This window comes from Dendrobates tinctorius, unplaced genomic scaffold, assembly GCF_039654945.1.
Source record: "Dendrobates tinctorius isolate UK_male_01 unplaced genomic scaffold, ASM3965494v1 ptg000035l, whole genome shotgun sequence".
Lineage (NCBI taxonomy): Eukaryota > Metazoa > Chordata > Amphibia > Anura > Dendrobatidae > Dendrobates > Dendrobates tinctorius.
In genome coordinates, this window is record NW_027361703.1 from 72,460,348 (window position 1) to 72,482,204 (window position 21,857).

Sequence of the window (21,857 nt, forward strand, 5' to 3'; positions counted from 1 at the left end):
TGTTTGGTGATCTGAAACATTTAAGTGTGACAGACATGCAAAAGAATAGGAAATCAGAAAGGGGGAAACACTTTTTCACACAAGTGTATGTACAAAAGAAAAAGACAAAAGCAGAACCAGCTTAGTAGGGTGGGCACCAGGCCTCCTAGGTTTATACCAACTTTTCAAGACAGTTAAAAAACTAATGGAGGCAGCACACCGATAAAAGATGAAAAAATATGTGCCATTTAATAATCCATGTGGCGACGTTTCAGTTCAAAAGTGTGAAAAAGGTTCACACTTTTGAACCAAAATGTCGCCACATAGGCTATTAAATAGCACATATTTTTTCATCTTTTATTGGTGTGCTGCCCTTATTTTTTTGGGACTAATATATACACACATATGTATACATACACACTCACACACACTCACCGTACATATTTTTTTTTTTTTTTTTTCGAGACAGAAGCTGCAGATTTAGTTTGGATTTGCTCACAAAATCCGCAATGGGTTTGTTTTTTAGACATTTTGAAATCCACACCATGTCACTTTGTGTTGTGGATTTTTCCTTTCAATATAAAGGGTTAAAATCAGTGGTATATATGCTTCATTTTCTTCTGATGTTTGTGTGTGTACAGTGGCATGTAAAAGTTTGGGTATATATGTGTGTCATTTTTACATTTTATAGATTACAAGAAGAAAAATGGTCTAATGCAAAAATTTGGGCACCCTTGGAGATTTGTGTGCTCGGATAACTTTTTTTTTTTTTTAATTCGTTTATTGAACCTCAGGACACAGAGAATGTACAACATAGATAATGGCTTATGATAACAAACATTATACATAGCATACATGTTTCTGTCCATTGCAAAATATAAATCAAAGAAATTGCACATTCTTGTAGATAAACAAGGCAATATGTACATATCCTTCCAAGCGTATATAAAGAATAATTGGCTATACATTTTCCAGCATGTATATTAATCCAATTTCACAAGCCTTGTAATATCATTCGGAAATAAAGTCCAACTAAAATTCCTAAACTACAACTACCACTACATCAACTAGTGTCTACTATTTCCACAGCCTAGTCTCCTATATCATTATGTCGTATGTGATGTCTCAACCTTGCAGAGTAAGATGAGAGGAATTCCACCTCTCCCAAATTTTTTCAAATTTACCCGGGCTTCCCCTATTTTGGTATAACGTGCGCTCATATGGAACAATCGAATTTACCAAGTCAACCCAAAATCTAAGAGAAGGACATGAGCCCCCCATTCACCGCAGTGCAAGTACCTTCCGCGCCATAAACAGTGTTTCGTGCAGGAAGACCCCAGTATAGCGATCAAAAATCTCCTCCTCCCATACCCCAAACAGACCAATGGCTCTAGAGGGACTGGAGTTTGTACCAAGGATGTCAGTAGTGACGTAACCTCTTTCCAGTAATGCAGGATAATGGGACATTGCCACACTATGTGAATAAAATCCGCATCTGGCAAGTGACATCGCATACATTCTGATGATTGCAGTCGACCTGTTAGGCGTCGGATTCCTGACACTGCACAGCGGGAATCCAGAGCCAGACATCCACCGGTCTCCCATTCTCCTCCGACCGCTCCGGTGCTGCTCAGCAATCACGGCGAGTCAGGCGTGCTATTCAGACTTGCTCTGACAGCCTGGATGTTGCTGCCACCTCTGGTGCAGCAATGGTAGCACATCCTGTTCTGCAGAGAACCGCTCCAGAGGCTAAGTCCTCATGCCGTGCTACTGGGCATGCCCGCAAGGTGACCTCTCACTGGAGAGCAGGGGTCACATGCTCAGGTCCTGCGTCGGATCTGATTGGTCCTTTCCAGGGTACTGGAAGGTCCCGGAAGCGCATGGCTATAAAAGGCCTGCATGGCGGCTTGGCCATGCGCTAGTGTAGCATATTATGCTGTGTGTGTATGGTGATGGATGCATGGACTGGTGACTGACTTATTATGAAACCCCTTCCCTTGGATAATACGATTGGTGACTGTGTGTTGGGTTAGTCAGCTCCAGGTTGTAGCAAGCTACACGCCACAGTGCGATCCACGCCTACACTAGCGTCCGTCGGTGCCCGGTTCTCGGCGCCGACGCTTGCGGTTTTAGTTGCCGCTGTGCTGCATTACCAGCAGCTATTGGTGTTCGCGGCTGCGACGCCACACGCCGGCTCCTGTGACGTTAACAGGGCCAGCGCCTTTGCATATATTTCTGCCAAGTGACTCTGTGTCTGAACAGAGCCGCTCCTAGCATTCCAAAGGGTCCTTCCCCTCCTTCCGAAGCACTATGATGTTAGCCTCATAAAAGGACTCAGGCATAGAATTCCCCTCCCAAATTCCCCGAAATACCTTCCCCAAAAGTGGCGTCAATATATCCCGGTACTTCATATATAATTCAATAGGAAACCCATTAGGTCCAGGGGCCTTCCCAGAAGCCATGTCTGTAATAGCATTTTCTATCTCCTCTGCGATGAACACAGCGTCCATAAGGGCCCACTGCTCAGGATCTAATGTGGGGAATAACACATCTGACAAATAGTCTAAACACCCCAAAGTGTCAGTCACTTTTAGATTCATATAGTGACCTGTAGTAATCCTGAAAACAGCCAAGAATCTCCTCAGTCGAAGACACCAATATACCATCTGCCCTACAAATCTGCAATATTGTGTTGGAGGTGTTATATTGGCGCACCAGATAGGCCAAAAATTTGCCCGTCTGATTCCCCAATTCGAAATAGGATTGACGGGTAAAGAATAGTTTACGCTTAGATTTAGTGTCCACATGTTGAGTATATAACCTCTGGGCAGCCAACCACTCAATCCTGTTCCCACTGGTTTGGTTGGATATATATGTAGCCTCTGAATCTTTCAGTCATTGCTCCACCTCATCATCTTTTTCTGAGGTTATCCGCTTAATATACGAGATCGTGGAGGACAAACAGCCCCTCAGGTATGCCTTAAGGGCATCCCAAAATAAATTAATATCCTGAGGTTCTGGGTGGGACGCAATGAAGCAATGCAACTGATCAATCATTCTATCAAGAGAACCCATCAATTTTAACCAGAAAGGATTCAACTTCCAAGCTATCCCATTGTTTACTTGCCCATATTTGAGTTTAAGGATGACCGGACTATGGTCTGAAATCCCCCTACTTCCATGTTCTATATCAGTCACCGACATTGCTAGACCGCTAGAACCAAATATGTAGTCTATGCGTGATAGAGAGCGTTTACTGGACGAGTGGCAGGTATATTCCCTTAACTCAGGATGACGTGGACAAAAATAAAACGACCCTCAGGGTCCCTCCAAGCCTCCCTAGCTTCCCATCTGACATCTTTATGTACCAACAGTGAGACCCCTCTCGAGTAGCTGGTGTGGAATGTATGGGCAGACCATTGTACCCAAGGCTTCTGTACGCACCGCGCTGTATCCAGGTCAGGTGTAGTCAGGTGTGTCTCCACCAAGGCCACAATGTGAGGGTGATAATACCTGACCTGTGAGAAAACCTTGATCTTTTTTCGAGGAGTTTTTATACCCCTCACATTCCATGTCATGCATATCAACTCAGACCCCATGTTTTACTCTGCTGAATATGGTGCATAATATTCCCGGACAAAATTTAGAGACATCACCTAGAGACTGAAGCTGTTGTCGGCTGCGGTTACTACCTAAAAAATACAAAAAACCACTACGGAAAAAAAACAAAGTAAATAAATAACAAACAACACGGGAGCAGAGTCCTGTACTCCCATCATTAAGCAAACTAGGGGATGCCATCACTGAACCCATTGTCTGGTATTGTTGGTAACTTGGACGCTTTCGAGTATAGCTCCCATCAGCCGATTTATAGAAAAAAATACCAACTAGCCATAGATACGTTAGGATTCCTTTGCAGCAGACCCTTTGTGAGACCGTAGGCACTCCGCTGCCTCCGCTGGATCTGTACAAAATATAGAACCCTCGTGGACCATCCGGAGCCGGGCCGGGTAAATCATCAAGTACATAACATTCCTCTCCCGTAGATGTCTTTTGACCTCTGTAAACTGCACCCGTTGTTTCTGGAGTTCCATAGAGAAGTCTGGGAAAATCGAGATCGTGGCATTGTTGAATTTGATAGGACTCTTTTGCCGCTCCAGACGCAAAGCCACGTCTCTATCCCTGCAGTTGAGGAGACGCACCAGAAAAGGTCTAGGTAGGGCTCCAGGAGGAAGAGGCCTAGTGGGGACCTGGTGAGCCCTTTCCACCGAGCAAAGATTGGGGAGAATTCGTCTCCCAAAGTGGTTTTAAGCCAATCTTCTAGGAATTGCTCCTGGTGTTGTCCTTCCGAGCGCTCCGGTAGACCAATAATTCGGATATTATTCCGACGCATTCGATTCTCCAGGTCATCTTTTTGCCTCCAAGCGTTCATAGAGCCTGCCACTTTCGTTAGTTTACCTTCCATGGGTGTGATGGTGTCCTCCACCTGGGATACCCGCATCTTCACCTCCGTAATGCGGCCCTTCATGGCTTGCATGTCTTGTCGGAGCCGTCTTACCTCAGTGTGCACATCCTCTATCTTCCCAGACAGAGACGTCCTGGTTAAGGAGATGGCCTGCATGAGTTGTTCAGACGCCTGCTTAAGGGTTAATTCCTCCTGCTCACTGTCCTTCCCACCCTCAGAGGGGTGGTTCTTACGCTGAGCCTGTGAAGGATTATTTTTAAGAGATCTTGAACCTTCAGCATGGTCTATTCTGGCATATTCCTTCAGCCTTTCAGCTGCCCCGGACACCTTGGAACGACTCATTTTAATAGCAATAGGGCACAACCGGATGTCAGAGACAGTGCACCCCGGGGTCCCCAGAATCAAGGTTATAGACGGAGTAAAATTATCAAGTGGTGGCTGCAGGGTCCCAGGAGCAGCACAGACCCGAAGAGTCACACAGGGAGGTAATCTCCAGCTCCGAGAAAGAAGACAAGGGCCCTTATAGCCCGGGGAGAAACCCTCAGCACCCCACAGGACAGAAGTCAGAGGGATCCAAGCCCCCCAGTAATGGCGCCGGCAGTCCAGGTGATATAGCAGAGAGGGGACGCGGGGCCCAATCTTTCAGGGCACACACCGCTTGACCCTCACAATAATTCAGGGTATCCGCTCACCGTCTGTCAGCGCTGCAGCAAGGGAGCCCGGCGCCGCGTCTCTCACAGGCAGAGCGCGCGCCTCCAAGATGGCCGCCGCCGGCTGCCCCGGTCTTCACAGTCGCAGGCTCCCAGGAGTCCCACCCCGCTCTCCCGCGGTGTCCAGGAGCACCACAGAATCCAGAGGGGCCCGAGGACCCGCAAATGTGCTGCAGCGGTAAGGGTCCGCTGGCTGAATATTGTCAGGATGGCAGGAGCTCTAGCCAGGCGCGTCCTCACTCCGTCGCTACATAGCCACGCCCCCCCGTGCTCGGATAACTTTGACCAAGGTTTCAGACCTTAACCCTTTCACCCTCCAAGCTATCATTTTATGTGGTAATAAATCTGGAATGCTTCATCGGATCCCACTGATTCTGAGTTTGTTTTTTCATGACATATAGTACTTCATGATAATGGTAAAACGTGTGATAGTATTTGTGTTTATTTGGGAAAAAAAATGGAGATTTGGCAAAAATTTTGAAATTTTCAAACTTTCAATTTTTATGACCTTAAACCAAAGAGTTATGTCATGCAAAATGGTTAATAAAACATTTCCTACTTGTCTACTTTACATCAGCACAATTTTTTAAACAATTTTTTTTTTTTGTCAGGAAGTTATAAGGGTTAAAAGGTGACCAGAGATTTCTAATTTTTCCAACAAAATTAACCAAACCATTTTTTTTTAGGGACCACGTCACTTTCAAAGTGACTCTGAGGGTCCTATATGACATAAAATACCCAAAAGTGACACCATTCTAAAAACTGCAGTCCTCAAGGTACTCAAAACCACATTAAGGGTATGTGCACACATTGCGGATTCGTGTGCAGATCGGCAGCGGATTTGCCGCTGCGGATCCGCTAGTGATGTACAGTATAATGTTATCCTATGGAAAAAAAAACGCTGTCCACATGCTGCGGAACAATCTGAGTGGAAATGCAGCGGTTTCTTTTCCGCAGCATGTCAATTCTTTGTGCTGATTCCGCAGCGTTTTTTACACCCATTTTATTATAGGAATCCACAGGTGTAAAAACGCAGGCAAAATCCACACAAAATCCGCTATTAATCCGTAGTAAAAACGTGGGTATTTTGACCTACAGATTCCACGCTGAAAAATCCGCACACAAATCCGCAACGTGTGCACATACCCTAAGTAAGTCTATTAACCCTTCAGGTGCTTCACAAGAACTGGGACAATGTGGAAGGAAAAAATGAACATTTAAGATTTTTGTCACAAAAATTTTACTTTAGACCCACATTTTTTTAGTTTTACAAGGGTAACAGGAGAAAATGGACCCCAAAGTTTGCTGTGTAATTTCTCCTGAGTATGATGATACCCCATATGTGGTGGGAAAACTATTGTTTGGATGCATGGCAGGGCTCGGAAATAAAGTGATGTTTTGAAATTTAGACTTTAATGGAATGGTCTGTAGGTGTCATATCACATTTGGAGAGTCCCTGATGTGCATGGACTGTGGAAACCCCCCCACAAGTGAACCTATATTGGATTTGATCTAGTGTTTCCTGGTATGTGAATTTTATAATAGAGTGGTATATGTGAGTAGTGTAGAGTGCATCTGGTTGGCATACATGAGTAGTGTAGAGAGCATCAGGTTGGCATACGTGAGTAGTGTAGAATTCATCAGGTTGGCACACGTGAGTAGTATATAATAAAAATTATATAGTATATACTCAAGTATAAGCCAAGATTTTCAGTCCATTTTTAAGACTGAAAGAGCTCCTCTCGGCTTATACTCGAGTCATATACCAGGGTGTCAGCGGAGGAGGGGGAGCGCGGGTGTCAGATCATACTCACCCCCTCCTAGCATGGTCTCTGCAGCCCCTGCTTCTCCCATGGTCTCGGCGCCGCAGCTCTTCCTGTGTGTCTGTTCAGTGGTCAGGAGGTACCGCTCATTAGTCATGAATATGCGCATATTCATGACTTTAATGAGAGCTACCATGTGACCACTGAACACTGGAAGAGCTGCGGTGCCGAGTCCATGGGAGAAGCAGGGGCTGCAGAGATGCGCCAGGAGGGGGTGAGTATGACGGGGAGGACAGGGGGAGCCATGCTATATTCACCTGTCCCCATTCCACTGCTGCGCGCCTCTCTGTCCTCCGCGTCCTCTGGCTGTGATGTTCAGGTCAGAGGGCGCAATGACGTAGTTAGTGCGCACCCTCTGCCTGTACAGTCACTGACAGAGGACCCTGAAGACAGAGCGGTGTGTGGCGGTGGAACGGGGACAGGTGAATATAGCAGTGGCGACACTGGCACCTGGCCCCCAGTGAAGAGAGGTGACTGTCATTTTTTTATTCTCAGCAGCAGCAGCATATGAAGCCTATTCTATAGACCATCCTATGGGGCCATAACCTTTATGGAGCATCTTATGGGGCCATAACCTTTATGGAACATCTTATAGGGCCTTAACCTTTATGGAGTAGCATATGGGGCATATTCTGTGGAGCATCTTAATGGGCCATAACCTTTATGGAGCATCTTATGGGGCCATAACCTTTATGGAGCAGCTTATGGGGCATATTCTATGGAGCATCTTAATGGGCCATAACCTTTATGGAGCATCTTATGGGGCCATAACCTTTATGGAGCAGCTTATGGGGCATATTATTCTATGGAGCATCTTATGGGGCCATAACCTTTATGGAGCAGCTTATGGGGCATATTCTATGGAGCATCTTAATGGGCCATAACCTTTATGGAGCATCTTATGGGGCCATAACCTTTATGGAGCAGCTTATGGGGCATATTATTCTATGGAGCATCTTATGGGGCCATTATTAACCTTTGTGCAGCATTATATGGGGTGTATTTTGTATGTAGCATCTTATGGGGCCATCATTAACCTTTGTGCAGCATTATATGGGGCATATTTTGAATGGAGCATCTTATGGGGACCATCAGCAACCTTTGTGGAGCATCTTATGGGGCCCATAATGAACTTTATGGAGCATTACATGGGGCGTATTTTGTATGGAGCATCTTATGGGGCCATCATGAACTGTATGGAGCATTATATAGGGCTCCTGTTTCAATATGGATATTCAAAAACATTTAACCTACTGATGTCTCAGTTAATTTTACTTTTACTGGTATCTTTTTAGTTTTGAAATTTACCAGTAGCTGCTGCATTTTCCACCCTAGGCTTATACTCGAGTCAATACGTTTTCCCAGTTTTTGTGGCACAATTAGGGGCCTCGGCTTATACTCGTGTCGGCTTATACTCAAGTATATTCGGTAGCTAGCTTTCACATTTTAAAAATTACAAAAAGGTAGATGGGTTGTTGCATGGGCACCCTGCATGGTTAGTACCACCCCCTTTTGAAAGCATCCCAGCTTGTAAACGCTTTTTGTAGCATCCAAGCGTCTTTCAGTTCTTGTTTGAGAGATTTTCATCCATTGTTCCTTGGAAAATTCTTCCAGTTCTGTGAGATTCCTCGGTTCTCTTGCATGAATTCCTATTTTGAGGTCTAGTCACAGATTTTCAATTATTTTTCGATCTGGACATTGTGAGAACCATTGTAAAACCTTCACCTCCTTGTGCTTTTTGAGGTAGTCTATTGTGGATTTTAACTTGTGTTTAGGATCATTATCCATTTGTAGAAGTCATCCTTTCAACTTGAGCTTTTTTATAGATGATGTTATGTTTTGCATCAAGAATTTGTTGAAATGTCATTGAATCCATTCTTCCCTCTACCCATGAAAAGTTCCCCGTGCCATTGGCTGCAACACAACCCCAAAGCGTGATTGATCCACCCCCTTGCTTAATGGTTGACTAGATGTTCTCTTCATGAAATTCTGTGCTCTTTTTTTCCCCACAATGCCTTTCATTACTGTGGCTAAAGAGTTTTATTTTAACCTTATCTGTCCATAGGACTTATTTCTAAAATGCATCAGGCTTGTTTAGATGTTTTTTTGCATAGTTTTGACGCTTATTTTTTTGTGAGGATGCAGTAGATGTTTTCTTATGATGACTCTTCCATGAAGACCATATTTGTGCAGGTGTCTCTGAACAGTAGAACAATGTACCACAACTCCATAGTTTGCTAAATCTTTCTGAAGGTCTTTTGCAGTCAAGCAGGAGTTCTGCTTTGCCTTTCTATCAATCCTACCAGCAGCTTTCACTGACATTTTGCTTGGTCATCCTCACCTTATCTTGACTTCCACTGTTCCTGTTAACTGACATTTCTTAATTACATTTCATCTAAAAATAAGGCAACTTGAAGCCACTTTGCTATCTTCTTATAGCCTTCTCCTGCTTTGTGGACTTCCATCATTTTCAGAATGCTAGGCAGCTGCTTAGAAGAACCCATGTCTGCTGTTTTTCGGCACAAGGTTGGAAGAGTCTGGATTTTTATAAACCTGGGAAATTTGCATCACCTGGCCTTTCCTAACAATGACAGTGAACAAGCCATAACCCTAACAGGCTAATTAAGGCCTAAAACTTTGGTCAAAGTTATCTGAGCACACTAATCTCCAACGCTGCCCAAACTTTTGCATTGGCCCATTTTCCTTTTTTGTAAATTTTAAAATGAAAAAAAAAAAAAAAGCAAACAAAACTTTTTTTCTCTAAAATACAAAGGAAATGTGTCATCTTTAACTTTAGGCCTTTTATAGATCAATTAATCTTCAACTTGCTTAACTGTTCACAATAACAGTAGTTTTGACCAGGGGTGCCAAAACTTTTACATGACATTGTACATATGGTGTCCTCATAAACCTTGTGGTTAAAGAGTTACTAAAATAATTACTAAAACAAAATGACTACCATAGATTTACATTTTCTGTAATAGGCTTCTTCAGAAGGCCATGCTAAAGCAGAGCAACAACCATATGGTACGGGATAGTCTGCAGAAGGATGTCAGTAGGGTTAGCCTGCATCTTCAAGAGGTGAAAGAAAAAAGGGAACAGCAGAAAATGGAGATCGGGAGACTCACCAATATGATTAACCAGGCAGAGGAACAAATGGTGGGACTTCGCAAAAAATATGAATCTGCTGTCCAGAACAGGAATGAGAGGTGAGGATAGAAGTCACATTTGAGCAGTTTAGTTCTACACCAAGCATTTTATGTAAGAGCTGAAAAATTATCTGCTTTGCCAAAATGACATACTGTATGATATGGATATGAAGTATATGCCCTCCAGCAACGATTTCTTAAACTTTATTATCACTGACCATAATTCCGATGTTTGCCGGTGTCAGCCATTTTGGACTGAGAAAAAGTCTATCTTTAAACAAATTTCTGATGAGGTCAAGTGTTAAAGAAAATGTCACCCCTCATCTAATAACCTAAAATCTAAGGGCAAATTGTAGATTTAGACCCATTTCTCCATTCTTTTTGTGGCTTTTTTTTTTTTTAGTAAAATTTTACTTTTTTTTGTATTTTTATTTCTTGCGTCGAATTCATTATGGCTTTTGCCTCATATTTATGCTAGATTTTTTAAGTCGTCATTATTTTTTCGGTTTACATAGTTTTCATTATCTAAATATTGCACAAAAAACAACTGAGCTAATAAATAAAAAAAACAATTGCACACCATTTTGATAAATTTAGCACAATGTCCTCCAGCAAAATAACACAGTATACATTTTGCATACAGTAAAAAAAAAAAAATATAGAAAAAGCGCATTGGACTGCTTTTAGTACATAAGAACACCTTTTGCTTTGTGAGTTTATTCCATTAGAATAGCACGAATTTTGCCATATTACAATTTTCTTCCATAAGCAACTTTTGAATATAGTGCCTTGAAAAAGTATTGATACCCGTGAACTTTCCTGCATTTTTCACGTTTCACCCGCAAATTTAAATATATTTTATTAGGATATACCATCATTAAGTAGAAAGTATTTGTTTAGTATAAACTCTAGCTAAGTGAGATTAGATGGAGAGGGCATGGAAACAACCATTTTCAAGTCTTGCAACAGATACTCAATGGTATTTAGGTCTGGACTTTGATTAGGCCATTTAAGCACATGAATATGCTTTGATCTAAACCATCCCATTATAGCTTTGGCAGTATGTTTAAGGTAGTTGACCTGTTGGAAGGTGAACCTACACCCCAGTCTCAAGTCTTTTGCAGCCTCTAACATGTTTTCCTCCAGCATTGCCTTGTATATACAGTGGGGCAAAAAAGTATTTAGTCAGTCAGCAATAGTGCAAGTTCCACCACTTAAAAAGATGAGAGGCGTCTGTAATTTACATCATAGGTAGACCTCAACTATGGGAGACAAACTGAGAAAAAAAAATCCAGAAAATCACATTGTCTGTTTTTTTTTCATTTTATTTGCATATTATGGTGGAAAATAAGTATTTGGTCAGAAACAAGCAATCAAGATTTCTGGCTCTCACAGACCTGTAACTTCTTCTTTAAGAGTCTCCTCTTTCCTCCACTCATTACCTGTAGTAATGGCACCTGTTTAAACTTGTTATCAGTATAAAAAGACACCTGTGCACACCCTCAAACAGTCTGACTCCAAACTCCACTATGGTGAAGACCAAAGAGCTGTCAAAGGACACCAGAAACAAAATTGTAGCCCTGCACCAGGCTGGGAAGACTGAATCTGCAATAGCCAACCAGCTGGAGTGAAGAAATCAACTGTGGGAGCAATAATTAGAAAATGGAAGACATACAAGACCACTGATAATCTCCCTCGATCTGGTGCTCCACGCAAAATCCCACCCCGTGGGGTCATAATGATCACAAGAACGGTGAGCAAAAATCCCAGAACCACGCGGGGGAACCTAGTGAATGAACTGCAGAGAGCTGGGACCAATGTAACAAGGCCTACCATAAGTAACACACTACGCCACCATGGACTCAGATCCTGCAGTGCCAGACGTGTCCCACTGCTTAAGCCTGTACATGTCCGGGCCCGTCTGAAGTTTGCTAGAGAGCATTTGGATGATCCAGAGGAGTTTTGGGAGAATGTCCTATGGTCTCATGAAACCAAACTGGAACTGTTTGGTAGAAACACAACTTGTCGTGTTTGGAGGAAAAAAAATACTGAGTTGCATCCATCAAACACCATACCTACTGTAAAGCATGGTGGTGGAAACATCATGCTTTGGGGCTGTTTCTCTGCAAAGGGGCCAGGACGACTGATCCGGGTACATGAAAGAATGAATGGGGCCATGTATCGTGAGATTTTGAGTGCAAACCTCCTTCCATCAGCAAGGGCATTGAATATGAAACGTGGCTGGGTCTTTCAACATGACAATGATCCAAAGCACACCGCCAGGGCAACGAAGGAGTGGCTTCGTAAGAAGCATTTCAAGGTCCTGGAGTGGCCTAGCCAGTCTCCAGATCTCAACCCTATAGAAAACCTTTGGAGGGAGTTGAAAGTCCGTGTTGCCAAGCGAAAAGCCAAAAACATCACTGCTCTAGAGGAGATCTGCATGGAGGAATGGGCCAACATACCAACAACAGTGTGTGGCAACCTTGTGAAGACTTACAGAAAACGTTTGACCTCTGTCATTGCCAACAAAGGATATAACACAAAGTATTGAGATGAAATTTTGTTTCTGACCAAATACTTATTTTCCACCATAATATGCAAATAAAATGAAAAAAACAGACAATGTGATTTTCTGGATTTTTTTTTCTCAGTTTGTCTCCCATAGTTGAGGTCTACCTATGATGTAAATTACAGACGCCTCTCATCTTTTTAAGTGGTGGAACTTGCACTATTGCTGACTGACTAAATACTTTTTTGCCCCACTGTAGCTCCATCAACCTCCCTGTCCCTGCTAAAGAAAGGTATCCCCACAGCAGGATGCTGCCACCACCATTTTTTGACGGTGGGGATGGTGTTTTTAGGATGATATACAGTGTTAGTTTCCCACACACATAGCGTTTTGCATTTAGCCCAAAAAGTTCAATATTGCTCCATTCTGACCAGACCACCTTCTTCCACACGCCATTTGGGTAACACAGCTATTTTAAATTTTACATCACTTTAAAGTTCTTGAAAACCCAGCTCCACCCCCCTTCAACTCCTGACCCAGCTGCGATGTAGAATTGTAGTTCTTTTAATAACTCATGCAGTGAAAAGAGACTTCATGTTACTACATAGAGCTTAGTCAGTTTTTAATCACGTGATGTCATAGACCTAAAAGAAAAGAGAAGAATTAACTTGTAGAAAAATGAGCAATTGTAATTACACAGGGCTATATAATATGATGACTGCCATATATTACGAGGATAAAAATGTTGATGGGTGGAGTGCTTCTTCAAACGGCAGAGTCAAAGTCCAGACTTAGATCCCATGGAGAATCTCTGGCAAAACATGAAAATTGCTGTTCATTCACATACTCTCCATCCAATCTAGCTAAGCAAGATATAGTGATATAGTTTGCCAAGAAAAATGGGCTAAAATTTCAGCCTCTAGATGTGCAAACCTGGTAGAGACATACCCCAAAAGACATGCCGCAAGTAATTGCAGTGAAAGGTGCTCCTACAAATTATTTACTTAGAGAAGCTGAATACAAATACACATCACAATAGTCAGATGTATATTTTTATATACGGTAATTAGAAACTCATGTATTATTTTTTTTGCACTTCACAGATACTGTACTTGCTACTCAGTGTCGGCATATCACAAAATAAATTTCCATTTCTGGATGTAAGATGAAAAATGTGGAAAAGTTCATGCGGTATGAATACTTTTTCAAGGCACTGTATGTGAATTTACAATATCTCCTCTACTAGATTGTCTATGCATGACACAGATGAGCCATTTGGATCAATAAACACCATATAATGCTGCAATATATATTCATTGCTATGGTTTCCACAATAAGCTGACTTTTGCAGGACCCCTCAGTATTCAGAATGAATATACAGTTTTTATAAGATTCATTTTGAAGGTTGTTTGACTTTTATGTTTTTTTCCTTAATATTAACAGAGGAGTAGAGTTGATTGAGCGGGAGGAAGAAGTCTGCATCTTTTATGAGAAGATAAATACTCAGGAAATGCTGCTGAGAAATGGTGATGTGGAGACGATGGCCTTGGATGAGAAGATTCGCTTTCTGAAGATGAAGGTCACAGAAGAAAATAGGAAAATTGAACAAATTAAGAAAGAGTTGCCAAATAAGAAGACCCTCGAGTCAGATCTTGTAACGCTTCAAATCCAGGTGAGATGTATCAGCAGTCAACTTGCCATCACCTTTATATAATATGTTGGAGCCATACAGTTTCTTTCCTGCCAAAAGCTAGTACAGATTCTAGAAAAGCATTTAATAAGAAATTTTCAAACTAGAATAACAGTTTCTGCACAAAATCAAAATATTAAATGTAAATGAACTCTCAGACTGAATTTGGGGACATTCAAGTTCCACATCAAATCTTCTTTCTTATTTTCACTGCACATGAACATTTTGACATTCCATTGATAACACTTAGGCCGGGGGTCACACTTGCAACTGCAATGCGAGAAACTCGCGCATCAATACCCGGCACTGCCTCTGGCACTCGGGACCGGAGTGCTCAGCTGCATAGAAATACATGGAGTCGCACACTCCGGTCCCAGTGCCGGGTATTGATGCGAGTTTCTCGCATTGCAGTTGCAAGTGTGACCCCCGGCATTAGGACACTTCTCCAAGGAAAAAGTGGTTGTTTTTTTGCTCCTAATTTATTCCTACTGTTCCTTTTATTTATTTTTTTATTTCAAATCTACCATACGGTCTCTAGTACTCATTTTATGGTGTTTACCAAAGGGGTGTTGCTCACTGGGTAAGGTCCCCTTTACACCTCAGTGGCTCCAGTACGTGTGGTCAGTTTTCACACGTACTGGAGACACTTACACACGCACACCCATTATAATATATGGGGCTGTGTACATGTCCGTATGTTAAATGGGCCGTGTGTCCGTGTGACCTACTCGTGGACATGTCTGTTTTTTTCTAGCAGCGCAGATGTCAATACGTCCCACACACGTGCACACAGATGACAAAATGATTTATCTGTGTTCCGTCCATGTGACATGTACAGGAATGGAATGCAGAATAGAAATGACAGAGGTTTAGATGTTATACAGTATTTGCAAAGATAGAGAATAAATAAAGATGTCTGTGCCATGCATGTGTAGTTTACTACACGTGTATTTAGCAAAAAAATAAAAAATTTACATAGGGTCCCCCCTATTTTTAATACCCAGCTACGGTGAAGCAGACAGCTGGGAGCTGATCTTATTATGCTGGGTAGGGACCATTAACCATGGAGCTTCTCAGCCTAAACTGTGTTCCAAATTATTATGCAAAAAGAGTTAAGGAGTGATAAGGTTAGAATTTTTTTGTTTGTCATTTAAACTCATTGATGGTGATGTGTGTCAGGGCTCTTTATATCACTGAAAGCAATTGCAGATACCTGTGCAAATTAGTTTGGCAGGTGTATCCAAATAAAGGCAAGACTACTTAAGAAGGCTGTTCCACATTATTAAGCAGCCTACATTTTTTGCCAAAATGGGAAAGACAAAGGATGTGTCAGCTGCTGAGAAGCAACAAATTGTGGAGTATTTAGGTCAAGGCATGACTACAATCAACATTGCCAAGACACTTCATCGTGATCATCGCACAATCAAGAAGTATGTAGCTGATTGCCAGCACACACATGTGCGTGCTGATAAGGAAAAATTGAGGACTCTTTCCAACAGGCAATTGCGTCAGGTTAAAAGAGCAGCTGCAAAAATGCCTTGTCATAGCAGCAGACAAGTTTTTGAAGCTGCTGGTGCCTCCAACGTCCCCCGAACAACAAGATGCAGGGTCCTTCAGAGGTTTGCAGCTGTGCGTAAGCCATCCTGTCGACCACCTCTATCCACTGCACACAAGCAGAAACAGCTCCAGTGGGCCAAACGATACATGAAGACTGACTTCCAAACTGTTTTATTCACCGATGAGTGCCATGCGATGGTCCAGATGGATGGAGTGGAGGATGGCTGGTTGATGGACACCCCATGAAAACACGGCTAAGGCGCCAACAAGGAGGAGGTGGAGTAATGTTTTGGGCTGGAATCATGGGGAGAGAGATTGTCAGACCCTTTAGGATCCCTGAAGGGGTAAAGATGAACTACATAATCTATGTGAAGTTTCTAAAACAGCACTTCCTGCCATGGTTCAAGAGGAAGAACCGTGCTTTCCGCAGCAAGATCATTTTCATGCATGATAATGTACCGTCTCATGCTGCAAATAACACATCTGCATCTCTGGCTGCTATGGGCATAAAAGAGGACAAACTTATGGTGTGGCCACCATCTTCCCCTGACCTCAACCCCATTGAGAACCTCTGGAGCATCATCAAAAGGAGTGTCTATGATGGCGGGAGGCAGTTCACATCTAAGCAACAGCTCTGGGAGGGTATTCTGTCCACATGCAAAACAATTGAAGCACAAACCATCCAAAAACTGACAAATTCAATGGATGAGAGAGTTCAGAAGCTTCTTTCGAACAAGGGGTCCTATGTGCAAATGTAACATCACCTAGAATAAAGTTTTGACTTGAAAACTGTTTGATTTCATTTTGTAATAAGCTGATAATGCTTATTACAATTTCACAATTGACCATTTTTTTGTTCAAAATAAAAATAAAAAGGTTGAAAACTCTGCTGTGCATAATAATTTGGAACATGCATTTTAAGTGTTTCTTATTTTTAAAAATATACTGTTTTCATAGGCAGTTTGCTCAAAAGCATTGCAATTATACTAGAATATTAGATGACTGGAAAATAACAATGACTGCAATTCATATAGGTAATTTAGAGAACATATGAGTAAATATTTTTTGCATAATAATTTGGAACACTGTATAAATATTAGCTCAAAGCAGCCTGCTTTGCCTTTGCGGGTTATTAAAAAAGTGGGGGACCCTAAAAAAAAAAAAATGATGTGAGGTCCCCCCATTTTTAAAAACCAATTAAAGCAAAGCAGACAGCTGTGGGCTGATGTTAATAGGCTGGGAAGATCCATTCCCAGCCTAATAAGACCATCCCTCATTGTTGAGGAGCTGAGACATCAGTAAGGTTACAGCAATTCACAACCGCCGGGTCTCACACTATGCAGCGTGAAAGCCAGAATGATGACCGGTGACGCTATGTGAAAGGCGGCTGTAAAATATGGTAACCTTAATGACGTCACTGCTCATCACAGCACCTAGGTTCTCTCAGTGGAGAGTGAGAACCAGCAATGGATGCTGCTCTAGTTTTCGTTTTCTGAATGGGGCTCCATACGCTGGACGAAGAAGACTGGAGTCGTTGTGAAATCTCCATGGGGACTACGATGGACTGGCATGGATTTTTTTTTAAGTAAATGGGTGAAAGAGTGAAATTGTCAGGGAGTTATTTTTACAAAGAAAAGATGTGTGTGTTTGTATATAGGTTTATTTCTTTTGACTACAGGGTTAGTAATGGGGGGGGGTCTCACAGAAACTTCTCCATTACTAAACCCAGGGGCAGCACGGTGGCTATATCCACCCCCAAATTTGGGATGCGTCTTATGGTCTGGTGCATATCATCGTCTGCAAAATACTGTAAATATCTCACAGATATCTATTTGTCTGTCTATATCTTTGCACATCTAACATCTAAACCACTGTCATTTCTATTCTACATTCTATTCCAGTACGTCATGTCACTGATGGTGCACATGATTGCCACACATGTACACACAGACACGGATAACACCAGTACTTGTTTTTCCAATACTGGAAATTTTAGGACACGTGAAAGAGGCCTAATAATGCAGAGAAGCCCAAAGGTATGCCCCTAGCGAAGTAAGAGAGCTACACCCACTTGTGAAGACCATAAAAACTGGCAACAAATAATCCTAGAACTGAGTAAGAGGAAGCAGTGATACCCCTGAAGAACCTTTGTGTGATGTGAAATTAGTGGAGAAAGACTGCCATCTGCTGGCCGGGCGAAAACAGGTGGAACCAATTTGCACCAGAAGAATTGCAGGGGGAGCAAGTTCTTGTGCTGGTCCGGGTCAGGTGACTCGCGTGATAGAGTTCCTGGATATAAATGCTCTGAGCACAATACCGCAGAGGATTTGGCTCCAAAGGGGAGAGCAGAGCAGCCGTGGACCAGGGATGGCGTCGAGGCCAGTGTGACAGGCCTCAGCGATAAGCCTATGCCACTAAAGTACCGCTCATCACCTGACAAGGTCCAGACAACGCACGGTGAGACCCAGAGTCTAGACTGCATCAGTCATGATCCGGAGTCCTGAATGGCGCAGGTCAAGACCAGGACCTTTGCCCTAAGTCAGTCAAGTTCCATAGACCAGACGACAGTCGGCAAGAGTCGAGACCCAGTCCTTCCACCCCAGGCTGAGGAGACATCCGCCGACGGTCAAGCACTGAAGACGCGCGAGGAGACAGCGACTAGAGGATCACGCCTGCAGTTGCAGAGGTACAGCGCGAGTGAGCAGGGCAGTCACTTCCAGCTCTAAAATATGGTACCGGGGTTGACGTGGGCTAGGACATCATGAGGGAAGGGGGCCGGTTGGTAAGTGGGAAGCTCCAGCGCTCTTGCATAGACTTCATCAGAACGACTTGCGGCCTAGCACGAAAACTCGGTGACCCCTGCAAGGGCCAGAATTGCAGGAAGAACTTACATGGTAACTCCTGTGAAAGGGTGTAACCTCCTTGTAAAGAGAACATTAGCATTATATTGTGAAGAGCTTTCATTGTTATTACAATTGCATCATTATATGGTTTGGTTAATTGTTGATTTGCTTTGTTTAATACTACCAATTGTCATATCTACTGTAAATTACACCATTCACTGACTGTTCTTGCCTCCTGTCTTCTGTGCATTGCATCTGGCCACCTACATTACAACTGTATGACAGTTTTTGCTTTTCTCCAAAAAAAAGAAACAAAAAAAACCAGACTAATTAATCAGATGAGTAGCAGGAATAAGACAAGAGCAAAGACTGTCCTTATTTAAATTGGAGACAGGTTCTCCTTAAAACTTAAGGATCCTGATATGTAAGTGACTGAAGAGTTTATTTTTGCATTTTAAATCATCTAGTTGTATTAAAAAATTATTCCTTTTTCCTAGAACACTTAGCACAATTTTCCCTTAAACTCTTACTACATTGAACAGTCACACACAGAGTCCTGTTCCATTCTCTGCTCATCATCAACCTCTTGAATAATTCCGCATTAATGTAGGCAAATACCATGATGTGTCCAGCTGCAGACATGTAAAAGCCTTTACTTTCACAGCATAAAGTAGGTTGTTAGAATAGGATGAATGGTTTCTCTAGATAAAAAATGAGCATTTTGGAAAAAGACATCCAGAAGCTGTGGTCCAGTAGAAGACAATGGCCTTACATGACCCCGCTGTGTTTAGTGAATTTCTTACTGGTAGATGCCAGTCAGTAAATATAATTATACAGTTTTATAACTTTTGTCAAACAGCTTTCCCAGTGTAATGACAGAGTAGCTGAACTTGAGGACCTGGCACAGAGTCCCAATAAAGAAAGCCGGATACGTATGCTAGACGGAAACGATCCATCTCTACAAGATCTTATGAAGAAAATGGAGGAGGTGAGGATGGCATCCAGTCTAACAAACTAAATATCTGCCAAGGTGCATTTGTAAAAGTTAAAGTTCATGATACAAAAGTTACAAAGTTTGAAATTTGTCTAATATGTAGTGGGGGAATAAATACACTTAAGAAAAGTATGTAAAATAAGGCAGTAGGGAACAAAGGAGAGGACAGGGGTGCCCTAGAAGACCAAGGTTTCATGTGTGTAATGGAGAAGCAGTAAAAAAAAAACACTTATACAATTATTTATTATGGAAATATATATATATATATATATATATATATATATATATATATATATATATATATATATAATATCTATCTGCATTAGATCAGTGTCTAATGAGACACTATTAGATTCCGGGGATTTCTTGCAGATGCTTGGTTATGTTTTGCTGACTGAATTTGAGGACTCCTGCACTTTTTTTTAAATCTGCAGCATATCAATTATTTCAGCATTTTTTTCCCACCCATGGAAAGCAATGAGGTGAAAAACCACAACAAGAATTTTTTGGTGAATAAAACTAACTTTATTAAACATGCTGTAGACAAAGCACACATGTAATCCGCAACCAAAAAGTTCCAAAAAAATAAAAAAACTTAGCAAAACTGGCGATTTTACTGTTTAGTCGTATCCATGCAGAGTGAGCTGTCAGTCAATGTGACAGGTTATACTGCTCACTATAGAGTGGTGCTTCGAGGACTGAAAGCCGAGGGCATAATGTTAATTTCCACTTGGTAGCTGGGCCTTCTGTATGGTGACCTTACAGCTTTAGAACGCTATTAAAATGCAGATTAACCTGATATCTGGAGATTAATAGTGTTTGGGGACACAAGTGGTACCCTTTAAAAGGGCTCTCTCACTTACACAACTGCTTTTTAATCATTAGTTAAAGAAGTTGTCCACTACTTGGACAACGTCTTCTCATACCTGTCACTTGGCACCCATAAAATAATAAAGCTTATACTCACCTCTGGTGCTGGCTCCATTCCCACAGAGTCGGCACTCCGTCTCCCGGGGCTCCCATGCCGTTATGACATGTGAATCCAATGCCCAATCAGCGCTGGTATCACTTTCCCAAAGTCCTTTCAAATTGAGCAGGAAGAGGAAGTCCGAGATCAGCTGGAGCTGTGACGCCGACACGGGAGGGGAGGATAGGCTTTATTATTTTATAGGGGCCAAACATTTTGATCTTGAAGGAGTTGTCCTAGTAGTGGACAACCTCTGTAAGCATTTTCACTTTTGGATGCATTTAAAAAAAAAAAAAATGTTGCTGTGAGGACATAAACTTATAATGGTGGCCATAATTCAGACTATGTTAGGCCTTATTCACAGGTTAGTATTTTGCATCAGTGTTTGTATGCCAAAGCCAGGAGTGGAACTTGCAGAAAAAAAACAAAAGGGTATGTCTCCACGTTCCGAAATGCCAGCGCTTTGGATGCAGCTCCGCCAAAAGCACTGCTGGCTTTTGTACGCACTGTGATTCCGCATGTGTTCACTGAACACATAGGAAAGGAGAAAGTTCAGCTCCAGCTGCTTAAAATTCTTCTTTATTGAATCGGTTTAAAATACACATCATGAGTCTCTCCATATAACCAAACCAGGTTAGAACAAGATAAGGCTACGCGTTTCGACCTACATGGTCTTTGTCGCAGCCATATCCAGACTCCATCTTGGGTAGGATATATATGTATACCTCTCCAATAGAATTACTCCCAGTAATCACATGACATTTCAGACAGACCTCATAGTTCAAACAGAACACGATAAAAACATTAACAATAATGCAACATTAAATCATGTCTTTTGTTTAGACCTTTCGGATATCTTGTATTTAGGAGATAGATCCAAAATGCCTCTCGGGTGAGAAGACATCGTCTGATGTCTCCCCCTTGAGATGACAAATTCACCCGCTCAATCCCCTGTACCTTAAAATGCAATGTGCTTCTAGCATGACATTCTATGAAGTGCTTTGAGGCTGCTGAGATGTTTCTTTCAAAATTATTTATATTGGTTATATCATGCAGGTGCTCTCTGATTTGTATTTTTAGTTGTCTGGACGTACATCCAACATAAGACAACTCACACCGGTCACAATTAATTTTGTATATTATGCTACTAGAGTTGCAATTAATGTAACTT

The 21,857-nt window shown here is 42.1% G+C and overlaps 1 protein-coding gene across 2 annotated transcripts in view; it reads left to right on the forward strand.

Moving 5' to 3' along the window:
- Window positions 1-21,857, forward strand: part of CCDC146 (coiled-coil domain containing 146) — a 235,049-nt gene that overhangs the window by 203,798 nt on the left and 9,394 nt on the right. For both annotated transcript variants that reach the window (XM_073573647.1, XM_073573648.1), the window contains 3 exons: window positions 9,962-10,186; window positions 14,079-14,307; window positions 19,585-19,713. In XM_073573647.1, the coding sequence (XP_073429748.1) occupies window positions 9,962-10,186; window positions 14,079-14,307; window positions 19,585-19,713 (583 nt within the window). The remainder of the gene's footprint in view (window positions 1-9,961; window positions 10,187-14,078; window positions 14,308-19,584; window positions 19,714-21,857) is intronic.